General features: G+C 45.1%; 1 protein-coding gene across 2 annotated transcripts in view; it reads left to right on the forward strand.

Annotated features, from left to right (window-relative positions):
* Positions 1 to 27,082, forward strand: part of SLC27A6 (solute carrier family 27 member 6) — a 148,385-nt gene that overhangs the window by 38,866 nt on the left and 82,437 nt on the right. For both annotated transcript variants that reach the window (XM_069754017.1, XM_069754008.1), the window contains exons 3-4: positions 14,376 to 14,585; positions 19,673 to 19,831. In XM_069754017.1, coding sequence (XP_069610118.1) covers positions 14,376 to 14,585; positions 19,673 to 19,831 — 369 coding nt within the window. The remainder of the gene's footprint in view (positions 1 to 14,375; positions 14,586 to 19,672; positions 19,832 to 27,082) is intronic.

Consider the following 27,082-nt stretch of genomic DNA (forward strand, 5'->3'; position numbering starts at 1 on the left):
CAGGCAGCTACTATCTCCCTGCCTGCAGTAATCTCAGCCAGGTATGGCAGGCAGCAATAAGGAGTGGACTGATGCACAAATGAAATAAAAAGTGTGGACAAACAAAAAAGATAGCTGTGCAGAAAGGAAGGAACAAGAGGATTTGTGCTTTGAAAAAAGCAGTTGGTTTGCACAGCGGCGTACACACAGCAATGCAGCTATCAGGGAGCCTTCTAGGGCAGCCCAATGAGCTACAGCGCTGAGGGGAAAAAAAAAAACTTCCACTGTCCCTGCACACCGAGGGTGGTGTTGGACAGTGCAAATCGCTGCAGCACAAGCGGTTTTGTGGTTAATGGACCCTGCCTAACGCTATCCCTGCTTCTGACAAAGCGGCAGCAACCTCTCCCTAAGCTCAGATCAGCAGCAGTAAGATGGCGGTCGGCGGGAACGCCTCTTTATAGCCCCTGTGACGTCGCAGACAGCAAGCCAATCACTGCAATGCCCTTCTCTAAGATGGTGGGGACCAGGACCTATGTCATCACGCTGCCCACACTCTGCGTTTACCTTCATTGGCTGAGAAATGGCGCTTTTCGCGTCATTGAAACGCGACTTTGGCGCGAAAGTCGCGTACCGCATGGCCGACCACGCACAGGGGTCGGATCGGGTTTCATGAAACCCCGACTTAGCCAAAAGTCGGCGACTTTTGAAAATGTTCGACCCGTTTCGCTCAACCCTAGTGTGCTGTCCAGTTTGTTTGAACAGAAAGGATCTATAACAACCCTGCCGGCATCACTGCATGGCCTTCCATTCCCCACCTGCCTGATACATCAACTCACTCACCCAGTGCCATGCTGTGAGATCTGTCTGCTGCCGGCTCAATGCCATGTGCTCCATGGCCACTTGCTCTGTGTACACTACCTGGTTGTGTGCATAGGGGGGCGGCGCCAGCAACTCCGGATTCTTATTGAGTATGTGTGCACTTCCCTAAGGTGTCCCTGGCCAATAGCCCAGTGGCCTCTGATACTTAAGGCATCCTCATCCATTGGAGGATGCCTGAGAAAACTGTTTCCCCCAGTTAGCATTTGCTACTGAGCCGCCAGGTCGTCTTAGTTTCCTGTCTCTGAGGGCTGCAATATGCAGGCCTTTATCTGTGTTCTGTTTGTGTCTCTGTGTACACCACCCAGTGGGGCATTGTACCCTGGTCTGAATCTGTGTTCCGTTACTTCTGTATCTGAACTCTGGTCTATGTCCGTTCCTGTTCCTTCTTGGTTTGTTTACCATTCTCACTCTGCTGTTTGTCTCTGCGTTACCTCTCTGCTCTGCTTGCCACTATCAGTGTGTCATGTCGGACGCTATTCACACTAGGGCATCCGACAGACAGCGGTAATTCTGCATTCGTCCACTATGCGCTCACTGGCTCCGGCTAGATTTTATCTAGGTTGTCTGGGGTTAATCTTGCTGGTACTCGGATTGGAGGCTGGGTCACGCCCACGTCCTTTAAATAGTTCTTCTGAACTTTGGGTGTCGCCGATTATAGCTTGTGACTTGTACCTGGTGATCTCGGTTCGGAGTGGTGGTCTTGGAGTGAAAATGTCATATCTGGTGGTGTATGATCTTTTGTCATATTTCTCCTTCCTATTTGTGTTTTGTTTTGCACTGTGCGCATTATAGTGTTTTCCTGAGTGTGTTTGCGACGTGGTGCGTTTTTGGTTTTCCCTGTCTGTGCTTTCTGTAGGGGTTGGTGTGAGGAATTATCACTGGGTGGAGGGTGGAGGTTTCAGATTAGTACTGAAACAGGAGTCAGGGGCAGGCCTGGCGGCCCAGACAAGCACACCATGAGTGTAATCTCTGGGAGAGACAGGGTGTCCCTAGTCTGAGGGATATCGCAGGGGCCCGGGTTATTAGCTTTAGCCTACCTAGGCTCCCCGTGACACAGTGGCTCTGCATCTCTCTGCTCTGTTCACCACTACCCATGGTTCAGTGATTCTCTGCTCAGTTCTGCCACAACCTGTGGCTCTGCACCCTCTGGCTCTTGGCTTTTCCTCTTGCGGTTCTGGCTCTTGGCTCCGCTGCCTGCGACTCTACTCTTGGCTCCGCCGCCTGCGACTCTGCTCTTGGCTCCGCCGCCTGCAACTCTGCTCTTGGCTCTGCCGCCTGCAACTCTGCTCTTGGCTCCGCCGCCTGCGACTCTGCTCTTGGCGCCGCCGCCTGCGACACTGCTCTTGGGGCCGCCTCCTCTTCTGCCTTCTCTGCTCTTAGCTCTGCCTTCCCCTTCTCTGCTCTTATCTCCGCCTTCACCTACTCCTTCTCTGCTCTTAGCTCCGCCTTCGCCTTCTCCTTCTCTTCTCTTAGCTCTGCCTTCGCCTTCTCCATCTCTGCTCTTAGCTCCACCTTCGCCTTCTCCTTCTCTGCTCTTAGCTCCGCCTTCTCCTTCTCTGCTCATAGCTCTGCCTTCTCCTTCTCTGCTCTTAGTTCCACCTCCTGCTCTTACTCCGCCTCCTGTGTTTCTGCTTTGCATCCGCTCTTGCTCTACCTCTGTTCAGCAACTTGCTGTACAGGTCTCTACCTGTTTCTTTATATTCACCAGTCTGAACAGGTTCTTACCTGTTTTCATACATCCGCCTGCATACCAGTTCCTACCAGAGTATCTGTCCTGTCCGCCTGTCTGCCAGAGTGCCTGCCTGTCTGCCAGAGTGCTAGCCGTGCCCGTCTGCCTGCCTGTATTTCCAGCAAGCCAGTCTACCCATCAGGGCCTCTGCCGTACCCATCCATCAGCCAGTGTCACAGCTGTGCCTGGCTGCTTGTGTCTTGTCCCCCGGTGGGATCAGAAACCACAGTCAGACTCCACCCTGGAGTGGTACCTGGTAGCTACCTATTGCACAAGTCTGACCTCACCATCAGAGGCTCCAGTGAACACCTAGGAAGCTACTTAGATACGCCCCTTCCAGGGAAGTTTGGTCTGTGGTCCAGTGGGGCCACACCCCCAGACTCCCGCGCCAACCAGACAGCGCCACAATAGATGGTTAAAAAATAAGAGCTTACATTTATTCTGCCTCCTGAAGCGAAACGTCGCTACAGGAGGCAGAATAAATGTAAGCTCTTATTTTTTCACCATCCATTGTGGCACTGTCTTTTTATTCTTTGTGGTCTTGGTACTGTCCGGGATGGGCTCCCTGGTTTTGCACGTGCGCCCTTGTGTCCGCTGAGACCTAAAAATCTATAAAGAAAAGGGTGTGGTTTTGACTTTCTTTTGTTTTGACTACCGCGCCAACCAGTCTCGGCGCGAGCGTTACAGGATCCTGTTGTTGTCACAGATGTTATGGACCACCAAGTGAGTGATTCTCTAAGCTGCAACTTAGGGTGGACACTGGACAGCAAGGAACGGAGGTGATGATGTCAGCACTGGATATCCCGGGGCTTGAATTACATTATTATATCACTTGACCACTTCTCTCTTCTCTTCTTCGGACAACTAAGACATCCAGAAGAATTGACTGAGCAGTCACAGCTCTGACTTGCTTCGGATGGCAGTTACATCCAAAGGAGGAGAGAGTGAAGCAATGATTGACTGCAGGGCTTTGATATGTCACATGAGCCCTGGGAGACCCAGTGCCGACACCACTGGAATGGCATTTGCATCGGAGGTGCATGTAGCAGTTATTTTATACAGGGGACCATAATGATTGAGAAGGGGTTATCTGAGGAGTGGACAGCCCATTTAAATAAAACAAACTGTTTTACCTCTACCTACACAGAAAGTGCCATAGACTCGATTTTTTTTCTGCTTGCTCTGCTAAACAATGTCCTCCACTTTTGTGAAATTGGCAGGCAGGAACAAAACTAACAAAGTTGCAAAGTTTTTAACAAACCACTTAACTGTATTTTTTGTTTAAGGAATTGAATTCAGTGTGATCATGAATCATTCCTTAATGCTTGTCGTTTCCCCTCACCATGGAGTAATGGCTGCAATTTATATGCATGGCACATAGTAAAAAGAGTAAGGGCAAAAGGCATGGGAGTGCTTCCCTCATAAATACAGTAGATGCAGTATTCCTCCGTAGGTGCTGTAAGTCATAATTGCTTCAGCCGCTGGGCTAATGCGGTAGGGCATCAGACCTATAAACTTGTTGCTCTTAATTAACCCCTTAATTCCATATGACGTACTATCCCATCGAGGTGACCTGGGACTTAATTCCCAGGGACGGGATAGTACGTCATATGCAATCAGCCGTGCTCACGGGGAGAGCACGGCCGATCGCGGCCGGGTGTCAGCTGACTATCGCAGCTGACATCCGGCACTATGTGCCAGGAGTGGTCATGGACCGCTCCCGGCACATTAACCCCTGGCACACTGCGATCAAACATGATCACAGTGTTCCGGGGGCATAGGGAAGCATCGCGCAGGGAGGGGGCTCCCTGCGGGCTTCCCTGAAATGATCGGTACAAGGCGATGTGCTTACCTTGTACCGAGCGTCTCCTCCCTGCAGACCCCGCATCCAAAATGGCCGTGGGGCTACTTCCGGGTCCTGCAGGGAGGTGGCTTACCAAGCTCCTGCTCAGAGCAGGCGCTGGTAAGTCAGGCGCTGGTAAGCCAGGAGCAGGGCACGCCAGATCGCTGACCTGACACAGTGCTCTGCAAAGTGTCAGATCAGCGATCTGTCACTATACAGTGATGTCTCCCCTCGGACAAAATAAAAAAAAATTTTTTTAGATGTGTTAAAAAATAATAATTCCTAAGTAAAGAAAAGAAAAATATATTGTTCCCATAAATACGGTACATTTCTTTATCTAAATAAAAGAAACAATAAAAGTACACATATTTAGTATCGCCGCTACTGTAACGACCCAACCTATAAAACTGTTCCACTAGTTAACCCCTTCAGTGAACAGCGTAAAAAAAAGAGGCAAAAGACAACGCTTTATTATCATACCGCCGAACAAAAAGTTGAATAACACGCAATCAAAAAGACGGATATAAATAACCATGGTACCGCTGAAAACGTCATCTTGTCCCGCAAAAAATGAGCTGCCATACAGCATCATCAGCAAAAAAATAAAAAAGTTACAGTCCTCAGAATAAAGCGATGCAAAAATAATTATTTTTTCTATAAAATAGTTTTTATCGTATAAAAGCGCCAAAACATAAAAAAAATATAAATGAGGTATCGCTGTAATCGTACTGACCTGAAGAATAAAACTGTTTTATCCATTTTACCAAACGTGGAATGGTATAAACGCCTCCCCCCCCAAAAGAAATTCATGAATAGCTTTGGTCATTCTGCCTCACAAAAATCGGAATAAAAAGTGATAAAAAAAGTCACATTCCTGAAAATGTTAACAATAAAAACGTCAACTCGTCCCGCAAAAAACAAGACCTCAAATGACTCTGTTGACCAAAATATGGAAAAATTATAGGTCTCAAAATGTGGTAATGCAAAAAATATTTTTTGCAATAAAAAGCGTCTTTTAGTGTGTGACAGTTGCCAATCATAAAAATCCGCTAGAAAACCTGCTATAAAAGTAAATCAAATCCCCCTTCATCTCCCTCTTAGTTATGAAAAAATTTAAAAAATGTATTTATTTCCATTTTCCCATTAAAGGTTAGGGCTAGGGTTAGGGCTAGGGTTGGGGTTACGTTTGGGGCTAGGGTTGGGTTTAGGGTTGGGGCTACAGTTAGGGTTGGGGCTAAAGTTAGGGTGAGGGCTGGGGCTAAAGTTCAGGTTAGAGTTGGGGATAAAGTTAGGGTTGGGGCTAATGATAGGGTTGGGGATAAAGTTACGGTTAGAATTTGGATTACATTTATGGTTGGGATAAGGGATAGGGGTGTGTCAGGGTTAGGGGTGTGGCTAGGGTTATGGTTGGGATTAGGGTTAGGATGTGTTTGGGATATGGTTTCAGTTAGAATTGGGGGTTTCCACTGTTTAGGCACATCAGTGCTCTCCAAACGCGACATGGCATCCGATGATAATTCCAGCCAATTCTGCGTTGAAAAAGTAAAACAGTGCTCATTCCCTTCTGAGCTCTCCTGTGCGCCCAAACAGGGGTTTACCCCAACATAAGGGGCATCAGCATACTCAGGACAAATTGGACAACAACAATTGGGGTCCAGTTTCTCTGGTTACCCTTGGGAAAATAAATGTTTGGGGGGCTAAAAAAACATTTTTGTGGGAAAAAGTTATTTTTTATTTTCACCACTCTGCGTTATAAACTGTAGTGAAACACTTGGGGGTTCAAAGCTGTCAAAACACATCTAGATAAGTTCCTTGGGGGGTCTAGTTTCCAAAATGGTGTCACTTGTGGGGGGGTTCTACTGTTTAGCTGCATCAGGGGCTCTGCAAATGCAATGTGATGCCTGCAGACCAATCCATCTAAATCTGCATTCCAAATGGTGCTCCTTCCCATTCGAGCTCTGCCATGCGCCCAAACGGTGGTTCCCCCCCACATATAGGGTATCAACGTACTCAGGACAAATTGTACAACAACTTTTGGGGTCTAATTTCACCTGTTCCCTTGGAAAAATACAAAACTGGGGGCTAAAAAAATTTTTTTGTAGAAAATAAATGATTTTTTATTTTTGCGGCTCTGCGTTATAAACTGTAGTGAAACACTTGGGGGTTCAAAGCTGTCAAAACACATCTAGTTAAGTTCCTTAGGGGGTCTACTTTCCAAAATGGTGTCACTTGTGGAGGGTTTCAATGTTTAATCCCATCAGGGGCTCTCCAAACATGACATGGTGTCTTTTCTCAATTCCAGTCAATTTTGCATTGAAAAGTCAAACGGCGCTCCTTCCCTTCCGAGCTCTGCCATGCGCCCAAACAGTGGTTTACCCCCACATGTGGGGTATCGGCATACTCAGAACAAATGGCACAACTTTTGGGGTCTAATATCTTCTCTTACTCTTGGGAAAATAAAAACTGGAGGGCAAAAAGATCATATTTGTGAAAAAATATGATTTTTTTATTTTTACGGCTCTGCATTATAATCTTCTGTGAAGCACTTGGTGGGTGAAAGTTCTCCCCACACATCTAGATAAGTTCCTTAGGGGGTCTACTTTCCAAAATGGTGTCACTTGTGGGAGGTTTCAATGTTTAGGCACATCAGGGGCTCTCCAAACACCACATGGCGTCCCATCTCAATTCCAGTCAATTTTGCATTGAAAAGTCAAACGGCGCTTCTTCCCTTCCGAGCTCCCCACATATGGGATATCAGAGTACTCAGAACAAATTGTACAACAACTTTTGGTGTCCATTTTTTCCTGTTACCCTTGGTAAAATAAAACAAATTGGAGCTGAAGGAAATTTTTTGTGAAAAAAAGTTAAATGTTAATTTTTTTTTTAAACATTCCAAAAATTCCTGTAATACACCTGAAGAGTTAATAAACCTCTTGAATGTGGTTTTGAGCACCTTGAGGAGTGCAGTTTTTAGAATGGTGTCACACTTGGTTATTTTCTATCATATAGATCCCTCAAAATGACTTCAAATGTGATGTGGTCCCTAAAAAATATTGGTGTTGTAAAAATGAGAAATTGCTAGTCAACTTTTAACCCTTATAACTCCCTAACAAAAAAAAATTTTGGTTTTAAAAATTGTGCTGATGTAAAGAAGACATGTGGGAAATGTTACTTATTAATTATTTTGTGTGACATATCTCTGTGGTTTAAGGGCATAAAAATTCAAAAGTTGGAAAATTGCAAAATTTTAAAAATTTTCGCCAAATTTCCATTTTTTTCACAAATAAACGCAAGTTATATTGAAGAAACTTTACCACTCTCATGAAGTACAATATGTCGCAAGAAAACAATGTCAGAATCGCCAAGATCCGTTGAAGTGTTCTAGAGTTATAACCTCATAAAGGGACAGTGGTCAGAATTGTAAAAATTGGTCCGGTCATTAAAGTGCAAACCACCCTTGGGGTTTAAGGGGTTAAAGCAGCATATTATGGTGACAAACAAAAAAAGCCTCATGGAAAATTAAACAAGCATCAAAAACATTTATACAAATGTTCAAAAGGCTTAATTTTTTTAAGCATTTTTAATTATTTCTTTTTTAATAGATTTTTATTTCTTTCAATTTTGTATCTGTGCAGAATTGCCAACTGTACGCGTTAGTTAAAACTGCCCAATATGGATACGTTTGGATTATGGAAAGCTGGTAACTCAACCTTTCATATTAAAATAAGGAGAAAAATAAACATTGATGGGCTGTGTGTGGAGGACAATGCATAAACCCTTATAGAAATACATGCAGTTAAACGCTCCAGTCCCAAGTGTCAGCGGATGTGCCGGGTATTGAGGCGAGAGACTCACACGAGTTTCTCGCAAAGCACTCGCAAGTGTGACTTCAGCCTTATCCCCAGTAAGGGTTCATACTCACATGCGAGAAACTCTGATGAGTCTTGCACGTCAATACCCGGTACTGCACCCGGCACTCAGGAGCGGAGCATGCGGCTGCATGTATAGCTATGTGCTATGTTTGCTAATGACAGGTGTTATGAAGGCAATCCAGAAACACAGTGTGCTTAGCGATCAGAGCGCACACAGTGATCTGACAAATACCCAAAAATACAAGAACGAGCTCTGAGACGTGGAAACTCTGTAGACTGCACACCTGATCCTATCCTAAATACAACTAAAAGCGGCTGTGGATTGCGCCTAACAACTACCTAGGCAACTCGGCACAGCCTAAGAAACTAGCTAGCCTGAAGATAGAAAAATAGGCCTGACTTGCCCCAGAGAAATTCCCCAAAGGAAAAGGCAGCCCCCCACATATAATGACTGTGAGTAAGATGAAAAGACAAAACGTAGGGATGAAATAGATTCAGCAAAGTGGGGCCCGATATTCTAGGACAGAGCGAGGACAGTAAAGCGAACTTTGCAGTCTACAAAAAACCCTAAAGCAAAACCACGCAAAGGGGGCAAAAAAAACCCACCGTGCCGAACTAACGGCACGGCGGTACACCCCTTGCGTCTCAGAGCTTCCAGCAAAACAAAAGACAAGCTGGACAGAAAAAAAAGCAACAAAAAGCAAAAAGCACTTAGCTATACAGAGCAGCAGGTCACAGGAACAATCAGGAGAAGCTCAGATCCAACACTGAAACATTGACAAGGAGCAAGGATAGCAGCATCAGGCGGAGTTAAGTAATGAAGCAGTTAACGAGCTCACCAGAACACCTGAGGGAGGAAGCTCAGAAGCTGCAGTACCACTTGTGACCACAGGAGTGAATTCAGCCACAGAATTCACAACAGTACCCCCCCCTTGAGGAGGGGTCACCGAACCCTCACCAGAGCCCCCAGGCCGACCAGGATGAGCCGCATGAAAGGCACGAACAAGATCGGAAGCATGAACATCAGAGGCAAAAACCCAGGAATTATCTTCCTGAGCATAACCCTTCCATTTAACCAGATACTGGAGTTTCCGTCTAGAAACACGAGAATCCAAAATCTTCTCCACAATATACTCCAATTCCCCCTCCACCAAAACCGGGGCAGGAGGTTCAACAGATGGAACCATAGGTGCCACGTATCTCCGCAACAACGACCTATGGAATACATTATGTATGGAAAAGGAGTCTGGGAGGGTCAAACGAAAAGACACAGGATTGAGAACCTCAGAAATCCTATACGGACCAATAAAACGAGGTTTAAATTTAGGAGAGGAAACCTTCATAGGAATATGACGAGAAGATAACCAAACCAGATCCCCAACACGAAGTCGGGGACCCACACGGCGTCTGCGATTAGCGAAAAGTTGAGCTTTCTCCTGGGACAAGATCAAATTGTCCACTACCTGAGTCCAGATCTGCTGCAACCTATCCACCACAGAATCCACACCAGGACAGTCCGAAGACTCAACCTGTCCTGAAGAGAAACGAGGATGGAACCCAGAATTGCAAAAAAAAGGAGAAACCAAGGTAGCCGAGCTGGCCCGATTATTAAGGGCGAACTCAGCCAACGGCAAAAAGGACACCCAATCATCCTGGTCTGCAGAAACAAAACATCTCAGATATGTTTCCAAGGTCTGATTGGTTCGTTCGGTCTGGCCATTAGTCTGAGGATGGAAAGCCGAGGAAAAGGATAGGTCAATGCCCATCCTACCACAAAAGGCTCGCCAAAACCTTGAAACAAACTGGGAACCTCTGTCAGAAACAATATTCTCAGGAATGCCATGCAACCGAACCACATGCTGAAAGAACAAAGGTACCAAATCAGAGGAGGAAGGCAATTTAGCCAAGGGCACCAGATGGACCATTTTAGAAAAGCGATCACAGACCACCCAAATGACTGACATCTTTTGAGAAACGGGAAGGTCAGAAATGAAATCCATCGAAATATGTGTCCAAGGCCTCTTTGGGACCGGCAAGGGCAAAAGCAACCCACTGGCACGAGAACAGCAGGGCTTAGCCCTAGCACAAATCCCACAGGACTGCACAAAAGTACGTACATCCCGTGACTGAGATGGCCACCAGAAGGATCTAGCCACTAACTCTCTGGTACCAAAGATTCCAGGATGACCAGCCAACACCGAACAATGAAGTTCAGAGATAAGTTTATTAGTCCACCTATCAGGGACGAACAGTTTCTCTGCTGGACAACGATCTGGTTTATTCGCCTGAAATTTTTGCAGCACCCGCCGCAAATCAGGGGAGATGGCAGACACAATGACTCCTTCCTTGAGGATACCGGCTGGCTCAGATAAACCCGGAGAGTCGGCCACAAAACTCCTAGACAGAGCATCCGCCTTCACATTTTTAGAGCCCGGAAGGTACGAAATCACAAAGTCGAAGCGGGCAAAAAATAACGACCAACGGGCCTGTCTAGGATTCAAGCGCTTGGCAGACTCGAGATAAGTCAAGTTCTTATGATCAGTCAATACCACCACGCGATGCTTAGCTCCTTCAAGCCAATGACGCCACTCCTCGAATGCCCACTTCATGGCCAGCAACTCTCGATTGCCCACATCATAATTACGCTCAGCGGGCGAAAACTTCCTGGAAAAGAAAGCACATGGTTTCATCACTGAGCAATCAGAACCTCTCTGTGACAAAACCGCCCCTGCTCCAATCTCAGAAGCATCAACCTCGACCTGGAACGGAAGAGAAACATCTGGCTGACACAACACAGGGGCAGAACAAAAACGACGCTTCAACTCCTGAAAAGCTTCCACAGCAGCAGAAGACCAATTAACCAAATCAGCACCCTTCTTGGTCAAATCGGTCAATGGTTTGGCAATGCTAGAAAAATTACAGATGAAGCGACGATAAAAATTAGCAAAGCCCAGGAACTTTTGCAGACTTTTCAGAGATGTCGGCTGAATCCAATCCTGGATGGCTTGGACCTTAACTGGATCCATCTCGATAGTAGAAGGGGTAAAGATGAACCCCAAAAATGAAACTTTCTGCACACCGAAGAGACACTTTGATCCCTTCACAAACAAAGAGTTAGCACGCAGGACCTGAAAAACCATTCTGACCTGCTTCACATGAGACTCCCAATCATCTGAGAAGATCAAAATGTCATCCAAGTAAACAATCAGGAATTTATCCAGATACTCACGGAAGATGTCATGCATAAAAGACTGAAACACAGATGGAGCATTGGCAAGTCCGAACGGCATCACTAGATACTCAAAATGACCCTCGGGCGTATTGAATGCAGTTTTCCATTCATCTCCTTGCCTGATTCTCACCAGATTATACGCACCACGAAGATCTATCTTAGTGAACCAACTAGCCCCCTTAATCCGAGCAAACAAGTCAGATAACAATGGCAAGGGATACTGAAATTTAACAGTGATCTTATTAAGAAGGCGGTAATCAATACACGGTCTCAGCGAACCATCCTTCTTGACTACAAAGAAGAACCCTGCTCCCAGTGGTGATGACGATGGGCGAATATGTCCCTTCTCCAGGGATTCCTTCACATAACTGCGCATAGCGGCGTGTTCGGGCACGGATAAATTAAATAATCGACCTTTAGGGAATTTACTACCAGGAATCAAATTGATAGCACAATCACAATCCCTATGCGGAGGTAGAGCATCGGACTTGGGCTCTTCAAATACATCCTGATAATCAGACAAGAACTCTGGGACCTCAGAAGGGGTGGATGACGAAATCGACAAAAATGGAACATCACCATGTACCCCCTGACAACCCCAGCTGGATACCGACATGGAATTCCAATCCAATACTGGATTATGGGTTTGTAGCCATGGCAACCCCAACACGACCACATCATGCAGATTATGCAACACCAGAAAGCGAATAACTTCCTGATGTGCAGGAGCCATGCACATGGTCAGCTGGGCCCAGTATTGAGGTTTATTCTTGGCCAAAGGTGTAGCATCAATTCCTCTCAATGGAATAGGACACCGCAAAGGCTCCAAGAAAAACCCACAACGTTTAGCATAATCCAAATCCATCAGATTCAGGGCAGCGCCCGAATCCACAAACGCCATGACAGAAAACGACGACAAAGAGCATATCAAGATAATGGACAGAAGGAATTTGGACTGTACAGTACCAATGACGGCAGACCTAGCGGACCGCTTAGTGCGCTTAGGACAATCAGAAATAGCATGAGTGGAATCACCACAGTAGAAACACAGACCATTCAGACGTCTGTATTCCTGCCGTTCAACTCTAGTCATAGTCCTATCGCACTGCATAGGCTCAGGTTTAACCTCAGGCAGTACCGCCAAATGATGCACAGATTTACGCTCGCGCAAGCGTCGACCGATCTGAATGGCCAAAGACAAAGACTCATTCAAACCAGCAGGCATAGGAAATCCCACCATGACATCCTTAAGAGCCTCAGAGAGACCCTTTCTGAACAAAGCTGCCAGCGCAGATTCATTCCACTGAGTGAGTACTGACCATTTCCTAAATTTCTGACAATATACTTCTATATCATCCTGACCCTGGCACAAAGCCAGCAAATTTTTCTCAGCCTGATCCACTGAATTAGGCTCATCGTACAGCAATCCGAGCGCCAGGAAAAACGCATCGACACTACTCAATGCAGGGTCTCCTGGCGCAAGAGAAAATGCCCAGTCTTGAGGGTCGCCGCGCAAAAAAGAAATAATAATCAAAACCTGTTGAATAGGATTACCAGAAGAATGAGGTTTCAAGGCCAGAAATAGCTTACAATTATTTTTGAAACTTAGAAACTTAGTTCTATCTCCAAAAAACAAATCAGGAATAGGAATTCTTGGTTCTAACATAGATTTCTGATCAATAGTATCTTGAATTTTTTGTACATTTATAACGAGATTATCCATTGAAGAGCACAGACCCTGAATATCCATGTCCACACCTGTGTCCAGAATCACCCAAATGTCTAGGGGAAAAAAAAAAGTGAACACAGAGCAGAAAAAAAAAAAATGATGTCAGAACTTTTTCTTTCCCTCTATTGAGAATCATTAGTTAGGCTCCTTGTACTGTTATGTTTGCTAATGACAGGTGTTATGAAGGCAATCCAGAAACACAGTGTGCTTAGCGATCAGAGCGCACACAGTGATCTGACAAATACCCAAAAATACAAGAACGAGCTCTGAGACGTGGAAACTCTGTAGACTGCACACCTGATCCTATCCTAAACACAACTAAAAGCGGCTGTGGATTGCGCCTAACAACTACCTAGGCAACTCGGCACAGCCTAAGAAACTAGCTAGCCTGAAGATAGAAAAATAGGCCTGACTTGCCCCAGAGAAATTCCCCAAAGGAAAAGGCAGCCCCCCACATATAATGACTGTGAGTAAGATGAAAAGACAAAACGTAGGGATGAAATAGATTCAGCAAAGTGGGGCCCGATATTCTAGGACAGAGCGAGGACAGTAAAGCGAACTTTGCAGTCTACAAAAAACCCTAAAGCAAAACTACGCAAAGGGGGCAAAAAAAACTCACCGTGCCGAACTAACGGCACGGCGGTACACCCCTTGCGTCTCAGAGCTTCCAGCAAAACAAAAGACAAGCTGGACAGAAAAAAAAGCAACAAAAAGCAAAAAGCACTTAGCTATACAGAGCAGCAGGTCACAGGAACAATCAGGAGAAGCTCAGATCCAACACTGAAACATTGACAAGGAGCAAGGATAGCAGCATCAGGCGGAGTTAAGTAATGAAGCAGTTAACGAGCTCACCAGAACACCTGAGGGAGGAAGCTCAGAAGCTGCAGTACCACTTGTGACCACAGGAGTGAATTCAGCCACAGAATTCACAACAGCTATGCGGTCGCACGCTCCGATCTGAGTGCCAGGTGCAGTGCCGGGTATTAACGTGCGAGACTCATACGAGTTTCTTTAATGTGAATATGAGCCCTAAAGCTGATTTTTTTTCTGTGAGTATCTGATAATTAAATAACTGCTCTTGTACTTATTATGGTTCTGGTTTATTTTACAAGATATGCTTGAATCTTTGGAAGAAATATTGCCAAGTCTACAGGAAGACAACATTTCAGTTTGGGTAATGGATGCAGAAACTACACTTCCAGGTGTGAATACCATCCTAGACAGACTGGACACCGTAACAGATGAACCTGTGCCTCAAAATCTGCGATTTGTCAGCAGTATAAAAGCTGCAACACTCTTCATTTTCACCTCAGGGACTACAGGTATGAACATAATGTGGCCACAAATGGCTTGTTTACTAATTTCCATTTATCATATTCATAAACCTTAATAATTTGAGCAAAGTATTATGATACTTTGAATAGAATGAATATTACAGATGAAATGTCTACAGTTCCTCTTACAAATCCAGTTAACTATATGTTAAATGTCAGCAGGTCTCTTACATTATGTTCTGCGAACATTTAGGGTGAATTCAGACTTTGCAGATTTCTTTGCAGAAATTTCTAAGATTCAAAATCAGTTTTTATTCATCTGAATGGTGCTGAAAATGCTGAATTTTCTGTAACAAAATATGCAACACATAAATTTACTCTCATGGTAAATGCACTCAGCATATTCTGTGTGGATTTGTTGCCTGTGGATTTTGAATTCCGGATCATATCAATTCTTTCTCGAGATTTTCATTGCAAATTTTACTTTACATTCATGACAAATCCACCTGTAACATGTGCTTATTTTTGCGGATTTAGTAGATTTCCTCTGGAAAATCCACAGCAAACCCATTTGGCCTCATTCACGTGTGAGTATTTTCCAAGTATGAGAAAAACAGAATGATTTTTTTTAACACACTTTGGTCAGAGTGCAGTCCGAGTATCATCAGTTTTTCTCGTATGTGGAGAATAAAAAAGTTTTTCTACCTTTTCCTATGTGACAGTCAGTGATCCAAGTGTGGTCCAATTTTTTCACGGACCCATATACTTGCATTGCTGATTTTGACCCAACGCTTGGATCAAAATTCAGCCATGTCTCCTCACGTTCAGTATTTGGTGAGTATTTTACCTCAGTATTTGGAAGCCAAATTCAGGAGTGGAACAATTAGAGTAAAAATATAATAGAAACATGTCACTACTTCTGTATTTATCACCCACCCCTGGTTTTAGCTTACAAATACTGAGGTAAAATACTGTCCAAATATTGGACGTGTGAACGTGGCTAAAAATTAATTTTCCCTCTGTATCAGCTCTTCCAGTTACACGGCCTAACATGATTACCTGCAGACTACCAGTACATCTGCAGGTAAACAGCATTTTGTAGGTATTGTAATATAGTATCAGTATTCAGTACAGACCTAAAGTTTGGACACACCTTCTCATTTAAAGATTTTTCTGTACATTCACACTGAAGGCATCAAAACTATGAATTAACACATGTAAAATTATATACTTAACAAAAAAAGTATGAAACAACTGAAAATATGTCTTATATTCTAAGTTCTTCAAAGTAGCCACGTTTTGCTTTAATGACTGCTTTGTACACTCTTGGCATTCTCTTGATGAGATTCAAGAGGTAGTCACCGGGAATGGTTTTCACTTCACAGGTGTGCCCTGTCAGGTTTAATAAGTGGGATTTCTTGCATTATAAATGGGGTTGGGACGATCAGTTGTGTTGTGCAGAAGTCTGGTGGATACACAGCCGACAGTCCTACTGAATAGACTGTTAGAATTAGTATTATGCCAAGAAAAAAGCAGCTACGTAAAGAAAAATGAGTGGACATCATTACTTTAAGAAATGAAGGTCAGTCAGTCTGAACAATTGGGCAAACTTTGAAAGTGTCCCCAAGTGCAGTGGCAAAAGCCATCAAGCGCTACAAAAAAACTGGCTCACATAAGGACCGCCCCAGGAACGGAAGACCAAGAGTCACCAGCCTCAGAAATCGCAGGTTAACAGCAGCTCAGATTAGAGACCACGTCAATGCCATACAGAGTTCTAGCAGCAGACACATCTCTACAACAACTGTTAAGAGGAGACTTTGTGCAGCAGGCCTTCATGGTAAAATAGCTGCTAGGAAACCACTGCTAAGGACAGGCAACAAGCAGAAGAGACTTGTTTGGACTAAAGAACACAAGGAATGGACATTAGACCAGTGGAAATCTGTGCTTTGGTCTGATGAGTCCAAATTTGAGATCTTTGGTTCCAACCACCGTGTCTTTGTGAGATGCAGAAAAGGTGAACAGATAGACTCTACATGCCTGGTGTCATGATCCAGTTCTGAGATTATGTTCAGCTCTCTTGTCTCTGGACTGGTCAGGTGGGAGTTAATCCTCTCTGCCTCACCCTGGAGCTGGCTGAACTATTTAAGTCCTCTGCAGCCTTTGGGCCAGTGTCAGCTATAGTTCATGCTGCACGGTTTGAGCTCCTGACCTGATCCCTGTTATAGTGTTCCTGTTTGCCTCTGACTGCCTACACCCGTTTATGACTTGTTCTGACCTCTGGCCTGTACCCCGACTCCATCTCCGTCTCACGTTTTGGTTACCACGTTCCCGGTAGGTTCTGACGTCTTGCTTGTCCCCGACGATTCTCTGCTCGCCCCTTCTGTCCCGCGCTGCTATCTCTGTGTATGACCTTGGCTTGTTTCATGTCCCTTTCATTACCTGTGACACCTGTGTTGTTGCTCAGTGTTGCTGTGCTGTGTGTGCAACCTCCTTTCCTTAGCCAGCACCCCCTGGTGGAGATTGCTCTATACTGCACTGCAGCAGCACATCACACCTGGTTCCCACCGTGAAGCATGGAGGAGGAGGTGTGATGGTGTGGGGATGCTTTGCTGGTGACACTGTTGGGGATTTACTCAAAATTGAAGGCATACTGAACCAACATTGGCTATCACATCTTGCAGCGGCATACAATTCCATCCGGTTTGCGTTTAGTTGGACCATCATTTATTTTTCAACAGGACAATGACCCCAAACACACCTACAGGCTGTGTAAGGGCTATTTGACCAAGAAGGAGAGTGGTGGGGTGCTACACCAGATGTCCTGGCCTCCACAGTCACTGGACATGAACCCAATCGAGATGGTTTGGGGTGAGCTGGACCACAGAATGAAGGCAAAAGGGCCAACAAGTGCTAAGCATCTCTGGGAACTTGTTCAAGATTGTTGGAAGACCATTTCTGGTGACTACCTCTTGAACCTTATCAAGAGAATGCCCAGAGTGTGCAAAGCAGTCATCAAAGCAAAAGGTGGCTGTCACGGTCAGCTGCAGCCGCAGATGCGGCCCAGTCCATAGACACCCCCAAGCTGACCAACCTCAGAAGGCGTGGGGCGCGCATCCCCCGGGGAGGCAATACGGACCCTTTAAACTGCAGAGAGGGACCCGGGCCTACCCAAAATAGAGGGAGGGCAGAGACCAAGGTTCTGCGGCAGCTGAGCATGTGGACAAAGAAAGAAACACGTAGGACTTGATTACACCGATACTTCAGGTATAGAGAAAGAAAAGTTTACTAAAGTAAAGTCGCACAGTACATAAACAAAACATGACGATGTTAGGCTCCCGATTCCACACCTCAGAAGGGTACCACAAAGTGGACTCCAAGGCACCAACGGATCACCGAGGCACACATAGGTGGGACATCAGGGCCCAGGCAGGACATCAGGGTACACGAGGACATAAGGGTGCAGGCAAGACATCAGGATACAAACAGGAAATCAGGACATCTGGACTCAGGAAAGACATCAGGACACAGGCAGGGCATCAGGACACAGGAATACTGGACAGACATCTGGGACACTGGCGTGGCAGCCCAGGTCATCAGCTGGGACACTGGCGTGGCAGCCCAGGTAATCAGGTTACATCAGGACATCAGGAATACTGGATAGACATCTGGGACACTAACATGGCAGCCCAGGTCGTCGGCTGTGACACTGGCGTGGCAGCCCAGGGCATCAGTTACATCAGGATATGAGACACAGGGGGGACATCAGGGAACAGACAGGATATCAGGACATCAGGGTCCATGAGGTCATCAAGACACAGGCAGGACATCAGGGTACAGACTGGACATCAGGACATCTGGACCCAGGGTCACCGGCAGACATCAGACAGGAGTCGTTCGGATCCGGACATCTGACACGACCTACAGGCACCACCAGAGTCATCAGGCTCCAAGCTCCAGACAGCGGTCATCAGGTTCCGGCATCGGACCTAGGAAGGAACTCAAGCGTGATGGTGCAAACACCGCTGTACTGGACATGAGCCAGACGGGGTTAACACCGCATGGTAGTCAGAGCACAGAGTAGTAGATGCTCAGCAGAAACACTGGTTTCAAGAGACTCAAAGTCACTGGGAGTGAGGCGCCAGATGCAGAGGGATTCCAGGAACATAATCACAGCGGACACAGTTCAGACAGGTTCAGGTACAGGACAGGTGCAGGATCAAGGATTCGGGCCTGGATATACCGCCTCCAGGACAGGTGTCAGAACAGGACAAAACAGGAATCAAGGCAAGGACTTTGGTGCCAAAACATAGACAGGAGAGGTGCAGGAACACAAACACACATAGCAAAGTTCAGGAGCTTTGTGAGTGTAGCTCAGGCCCTGCCCATATGGCAGGGGAACTTTATATAGGAGCTTCCCCTGAGCAATTGGCTGGGGACAGCATTTCAAGTACCCGTCCTAACCCTGATAAAAGCAGGGGAGGTGGGGCCGCGCACGCCCTAAGCACAAACAGAAACCATCACAGCACAAACACTGCAGGATCTGAGGCTCAGGGCACCTGACTGAAACTGCATACACTGACCCACGTGGAAAGCCATGCACCAGCTGCAAATGACCTCACAACCCGTGGACAGCTTCACAGCAGCATCCAGGGACCGCACATGAGGAAGGTATGCAGCAGGGCAAATACCTAAAAACCCATGTATGACTGCGCAGCAGAGCAGGGAACTGAGAAGGCTCCATTCAGTAAACAGCCAACAGTAATCTAGCTCAAATTAGGGGGAAAAGAGTAAAGGGGTAAAGCAAACATATGCATTGTCACGCCGAAAACCAGATACAGACAGAACGGCTTGACAGTGGCTACTTTGAAGAGTATAAGACATAATTTCAGTTGTTTCACACTTTTTTGTTAAGTATATAATTTCACATGTGTTAATTCATAGTTTTGATGCCTTCAGTGTGAATGTACAATTTTCATAGTCATGAAAATACAGAAAAATCTTTAAATGAGGTGTGTTCCAACTTTTGGTCTGTATTGTACATGTTTCATACCTGCATTCATGTTAGATTGCTAAATAAAACCTTTCTGTCTACTAAATAGCATTACATAACAAAAATGTCTTTTTCCTTTTCACAGGTCTCCCTAAGGCGGCTGTTATCAGTCAGCTACAAGCATTGCGAGGGGCAGCTGGCATATGGGGATTTGGAGGCACCCCGGATGACATTGTATACGTCACTCTACCTTTGTATCATAGCGCTGCTTCTCTTATTGGTATTGGAGGATGTGTTTATCTAGGTATGTCTGTAGGTTCACATTATCAGCACAAATCTAGTTTTCTAAAAAAAAAAATATTGAAGTGTGATTGTGCTTGCTGTGTACTTGCCAATTGACAGATTTAAGGCTGCCGTCACACTAGCAGTATTTAGCCAGTATTTTACATCAGTATTTGTACGCCAAAACCAGGAGTGGGTGATAAGTGCAGAAGTGGTGCATATGTTTCTATTATACTTTTCCTCTGATTGCTCCACTCCTGGTTTTGGCTTACAAATACTGATGTATCGATGTGAATATTTTTGTGCCCAATGATGACAGAAGTATTCTAAAAGTGATACCTTTATTGGCTAACCAGAAAATATTATGTTTGCAAGCTTTCAGAGCACAGTGGCTCCTTCTTCAGGCAAGATTACCTGCAGGGCCGTATTTAGAGTTTCTGCTGCCCTAGGCACTTTTAGTGCTGCCTCCCCCATTGGTGAGTATGACACTATCCGCAGTGACTTTGGCAAGAATCGCTGATGTGAAAGTCGCCTTTTGCAGCAGATCGGGCAGTTTTTCTGCATCTGCTGCATAACGGATCACTTACGGCAACACTGCGTTTGGTTTCATTCATTCCCTATGGGATTTGCGGTACTTGCTGTGATCTGGGAAATGCGGTACCATACCCCCCAACTTTTGAAGAAGGGAAAAAGGTGTAAAGGTTGCGGCGCACTTAGTGCGCCGCGGCAAATTTTGGGCCACGCCTCTGACCACACCCATTTCACAACTAATCACACCCATATCCAAGTCCCAACCACACCCATTCAGCACTGCTGATCACACTGTTTCATATACAATAATTAAAACCAAAAAAATATGGCCACGCAGTGCTCCATACTTTATAATGGCCCCACATGATGCTAAATACTGTATAATGGCCGCACATGATGCTCCATACTGTATAATGACCGCACATGATGCTCAATACTGTATAATGACCACACGTGATGCTCCATACTGTATAATGGCTGCACATGATGCTCAATACTGTATAATGACCGCAAATGATGCTCCATACTGTATAATGACCCCACATGATGCTCCATACTGTATAATGGCCACACATGATGATCCATACTGTATAATGACCGCACATGATGCTCCATACTGTATAATGGCCGCACATGATGCTCCATACTGTATAATGGCCACACATGATACTCCATACTGTATAATGACCGCACATGATGCTCCATACTGTATAATGACCGCACATGATGCTCCATACTGTATAATGGCCCCACATGATGCTCAATACTGTATAATGACCGCACATGATGCTCCATACTGTATAATGACCCCACATGATGCTCCATACTGTATAATGGCCGCACATGATGCTCCATACTGTATAATGACCGCACATGATGCTCAATACTGTATAATGGCCGCACATGATGCTCAATACTATATAATGACCGCACATGATGCTCAATACTGTATAATGGCCGCACATGATGCTCAATACTGTATAATGGCCCCACATGATGCTCCATACTGTATAATGGCCGCACATGATGCTCAATACTGTATAATGGCCCCACATGATGCTCAATACTGTATAATGGCCGCACATGATGCTCAATACTGTATAATGGCCGCACATGATGCTCAATACTGTATAATGGCCCCACATGATGCTCAATACTGTATAATGGCCGCACATGATGCTCAATACTGTATAATGGCCACACATGATGCTCAATACTGTATAATGACCGCACATGATGCTCAATACTGTATAATGGCCGCACATGATGCTCCATACTGTATAATGACCGCACATGATGTTCCATACTGTATAATGGCCGCACATGATGCTCCATACTTTATAATGGCCCCACATGATGCTCAATACTGTATAATGACCCCACATGATGCTCCATATTGTATAATGGCCATTGCTCATATCCCCCTCCTCCTGTATGCATGGCTCATAATTCCACCCCCCCTCCCTATGCATGGCTGATGGCTCCTAATTCCCCCCCCCTCCCTCCCTATGCATGGCTGATGGCTCACAATTCCCCCCTCCCTCCCTATGCATGGCTGATGGCTCATAATTCCCCCCCTCCCTATGCATGGCTGATGGCTCATAATTCCCCCCCCTCCCTCACTATGCATGGCTGATGGCGCTCATAATTCCCCTCCCCCTCCCCTCCCTATGCATGGCTGATGGCGCTCATAATTCCCCCCCTCTCCCTATGCATGGCTGATGGCGCTCACAATTCCCCCCCCCCTCCCCTCCCTATGCATGGCTGATGGCGCTCATAATTCCCCCTCCCATGCATGGCTGATGGCGCTCATAATTCCCCCCCTCCCTATGCATGGCTGATGGCGCTCATAATTCCCCCCCCCTCCCTATGCATGGCTGATGGCGCTCATTATTCCCCCCCCTCCCCATCCCTATGCATGGCTGATGGCGCTCATAATTCCCCCCCCCCTCCCTATGCATGGCTGATGGCGCTCATAATTCCCCCCCCCTCCCTATGCATGGCTGATGGCGCTCATAATTCCCCCTCCCCCCCTCCCTATGCATGGCTCATCTCTCCACCCCCTCCCCGCTCCTTCTCCCGGGCCATCTTGCATGGCGCGGGTGGCTTCCCATCCTCCCCCCGCCCCCCGTCCCTCAGTCATACTCACCTGTCAGCTGCCTGTCTGTCCCACACGCCATGCCGACACATCCCTCCGGCTCCGGCTCTGTCCCGCGGCGCCGCAGCGCCTTCGTCCTGAGTGAGCGGTCATGTGGTACCGCTAATTAAGGTCATGAATATGCACATATTCATGACCTTAATTAGCGGTGCCACGTGACCGCGCACTCAGGACGCGCTACAGAAGCTGAGACCAGGCATCGCTGGAGCAAGTGAGTATCATCTTCAGGGAGGGTGGGTGGGACTCAGAGACTTGGAGGTGGGGGACTCGGAGGTGGGGGCCTGGGGGGACTCGGAGGCGGGGGGGGGGGCCGTCAGGCGTGTTTTTGACCCGGGCTGGGACTTATAAAAAAAAAACAAAAAAAAACACACCTTGCTCAGGTGCCGCCCCCCGCAATGTCACCGCCCTAGGCACGTGCCCTCGCGTGCCTAGTGGCAAATACGGCCCTGATTACCTGATTACCTGTGGCTAACATGGCACCACAATACAAATACTGATGTAAAATACTGACCAAATACTGCTAGTGTGATGGCAGCCTAAGGGTGATGTCAGGTATATTTTTTTATATGTATAGCTTTCCTATTATTTAAGAAGAAATGGGCTTTTGAATATGATGTTTATAAAAAACATGGCTTCCAGTCATAAGGCGCCTGCATTGCAGCAACTTTCCAGTACATACATGGATGGCGTGCTGTCTCCCTGTCCGGGAAATGTACAGTCCATTCCACAGGAAGGCTTCACCTGATGCGATTGTGTTACATGTGTGATCTGGCTGCTGTAGGGAATGGTGTGCAGTATATACAATTCACGGACGGGTTATTGGGCAGAATAGATGCACAGGAGCAGCACTAAGATGTACATATGCAAACAAAGACGAAAAAGTGGAGTAACCATAAACCACCAGAGTAGAATAAAAGACAAAGTTTATTTAGTAATAAAAGAGACAAACAACATTATAAAACAGGTCTTATAAGAAGGGAGGAACAACAAGAAAAGAGTGTTTCTGTCCATCAAGAATATCATTCATGGGAACATATATCACCAAGTACTAAAATTACATAATAAGTAATAAGTGACAAATGTACATGACTGAAAGTCCATCAACTAGAGCATATGGAAATTACAATTCACATAAGGAGTCAGGAGACTGAAAAACAGATTAGAGATTGTAACCATAGAGGTGCCTGTGTGGTTACAAAATACAAGCTACTCAGATTTTGTGAATTCACAAAGAAGGATCAAAAAGTAAAAAAGCATAAGTGGCATCCATATAAAGTAATCATATATGTAATAATGTCACTCATAGCCGCAATCAGTAATATGATCCGCAACTTACCCATGGTGTATGGAAATAGAATGCCAAAAACTGACCCGACGCGCGTTTCGCTTTCTCAAAGGAAGGTGCCTACAGTCCACACAGATATTGCACAGGAAGGCTTCTCCTGATGTGATTGTGTTACATGTGTGATCTGACTGCTGAATTATTTACATATCATGGACATATCGGGCAGAATAGATGTACAGGAGTAGCACTGCGATGTACATATGTAGCAGCGCTTAGCTTGTTTGGCTTGACTGGGAAGTAGGGCATTTTTTTAAACTTCATATTGCAAAGCCCTTTTAGTCTACAAAAAAATATATATATGTAAATCTGCAGCAGCTCCTGCAAAATGACCACGCACATTAGATAATTAGCCACCGAACCCACAGATATCAGAGTAATTGGCCAGCCCTACCTCAAAGCCAGATGCAGAGGGGAGAGAATAAGGCATGTTGGATTTCAATATGATTTCTCCTCTGTACTTAAGTGATCCTCTGCACCTAGGCTGCTGCTAAGTGGCGAAACTTAAGGCTCATGGGCCCCAATGAAGAAAATCTGTAACAGGACCCCCTATTACCATGAATATTTAATAGTATTGTTTCTTCTCTATCGGCCAAAGGAATGTTGTACAAAACAAGTGAAAAATGCGTCAAAATCAGTGTCCAATGTTCTTACAAAACCAATCAAAATCCCTGTCTTTTCAGATGTTTTTTATGGGAAATTTTCAACTGGAAAAATCCACATAAAAACCCTCTGTGTGATCATACATTCTCTAAAAAGGTATGTTTATAATGACTTCACGATGTGGATTTTATAGCCGAATCCTCCATAATACTCTTGGAATAGGCTTTGTATTCATTTCAGTTGAAAAACATCCAATTTTGACAACAAAATCAAATAGAGTGGAAAAAAATACTCTATGCACAACTACAGCATATAGAAATATGCACCCAAATATGGATTTTTCAGACAGAAGATCAGTAAAATAACTCATTGTGAACATTAGAATAAGTTGTCAAGATGTTTTTTTAATATGTATCTTTTTACAATATTTTTTTTTAATTGAATTTTGTAATTATATGAAGGGTATGGATAAAGTGTAAGGAAAAAAACAGGGACAGGGAAGGGAAAGAAATCCCCAAGTATTATGGGAATGAAGGAAAAAAGAAAACAGGCATATATACAAACAAACATGCAGTAGCATAAATTTACCCAAAATAGCTGTCGCTTCGTATTAGCACCTAAAAGTAAAGCATCCTTTCAATATAGTAAATCAGTATGAAATATTAACAGGATCAAATGTTGCTTAGGAGCTAAACCTAGAAGTAAGTCAGTCAATACTTATAACAAAACTAGATGTAGCTTAAGCGTAGAAAAACACAAAATAATTAATGCTTCGTGTCAGCCCTGAAAGTAGAGTACTCAGTAGTATCATCGACTATTCAGTATTATAAACTATTCAATAATATTGATATGCTCGAATAATGAGCCTATAAGTCTATGAAGCAAAGGTAAAGTAAGTTATGTTGTATAATATAAGGCCTGCCACGTCCGGGAATGCCCTGTGGCGACCCTAAGACGGTGTGGAGGGAAAGTTCGGTTCATCCAAGAAAATTTTTTAAAAAAAGCTTTAAAAGTGGAAAAGAATTATTTCAGTTACTCAAATATCTAGTCGTAGATTAACAGCGTTGAAATTTGGTCAGCCAGGGCAAATACCCAACTTCACTGTGGAGAGTGGTCCAAAGGTGACCTTAGAGTATTTATTTCCAGCACATTTGAAGAAATCAATGCCCTCGTCCGGAGAAAAAATATGGATTAATTCTGACGAATGTTTCACCTGGAGGGTTGAAGAGCTAGTCCAGACATAAGGAAACCCGGCCCTTAGAAGTTCACGTGTGATGTGTGATATGATAAGGCTTTTCTCTTTTGTAGAGTGTCTTTTGACAGGTCCTTGTAAAAGACCAAGTGGCTTTATGGGGATGAAAGAAATCTCGGTTGCTTCGACGTACCAAGGAGCGCATTCCTCACCCAATTTGGATAAAACAAAACAATAACGTCTCTTGACAGGTCCTGTGGAAGCGAGGGCGGTCTACATATTCTAACGGCTTTTTCGATCAGAAAACTTTCGTTAGCATTAAGAAACAATTGAGAGATCATTGAGGAAACGTAGCCTTTCAACTGAAAAGTCTGGATCGTCTCTGGGATTCCTCTGATCTTGATGTTATTCTTCCTTAGCTAAGTTGGTTTTGAAGAGGTCCATATTTTTTTGAATCTCCTCCAATGATTTTGAGGGCTTGGGTATGGTTTGAGAATATGCTATGTTCGTTTTTTTTTTGTTTTTGTTGTTAGATTCAGTTGGTTCTGGAACAAGCGGAGAGCCAACAGATGTGATAGAAGGATTCATTGAGATTAGAAAAGTTTTAACCAAAGTCACCATGAAACCCTCAGTCGGGTAATCGTCGGATGTGGGAATCTCTTCCAACAGTAGCTTAGGGGAAGCACTTTCAGAATTATGTTTTTCAACAGGTTTAGAGTTCTCACATGGAACCTCGCTTATTGAGGAACCATCAGAGAAGTCACTTGAATTATTATCAGAAGTGTCAATATTCTCAAAAAGCTCTTTTGAGTGTAATCCCTCCAGGCTCCTCCAAAGATCCAGGAAAGCTGTTAGATTGATCTGTCAATACGTCCTCGTCTCCTCCACCCCCATGAGCCTTTAGAGAAGCATCAAATCTTTTAAAGGAAATGTCCAGAGCCCTATAGAACGCTGGTTTAATCTTAGGACTGTTTATTAGAATCCTAGGACTCTCAGAGACCTACCCTGGTAGTGTCCCTTTAAGCCTCTCATTCTGAATGCCTGTGATGGTATAGCAGGAAGGGCTTATTTCAATAGGGTTATGGCCGTTTGGTTGTAATTTAGAGATATCATGCCTCCCATCAGCGCAGGTGATCCCACTTAAATCCCCTGTAATATGTTTATATGGGAATGTTTGCATGTGTTGTGCGGGAAGATGCTGCAATCTGCTTACCAGCACTGATGTCCATTGGCCCCCTCCTGTCTCCTGCCCAGAACTCGATCTCCTGTCAGCTGTTCCTAGTGTGGTGCCTTCCTCCTCCATGTCGAAGCTTCCCCGGCATGTTCCTGTATTTTCCCCTTCTGTATGCGGCACTGACTCTTCTTGTGTCGGCGATGCTGCTCTCAGAGTCCGGGATCCAGCCGCTGCCCAGGTCTTCGGCACAAACTCCTGTGCTTTGTGACTCAG

Source organism: Ranitomeya imitator, chromosome 1 (genome assembly GCF_032444005.1).
Source record: "Ranitomeya imitator isolate aRanImi1 chromosome 1, aRanImi1.pri, whole genome shotgun sequence".
NCBI lineage: Eukaryota > Metazoa > Chordata > Amphibia > Anura > Dendrobatidae > Ranitomeya > Ranitomeya imitator.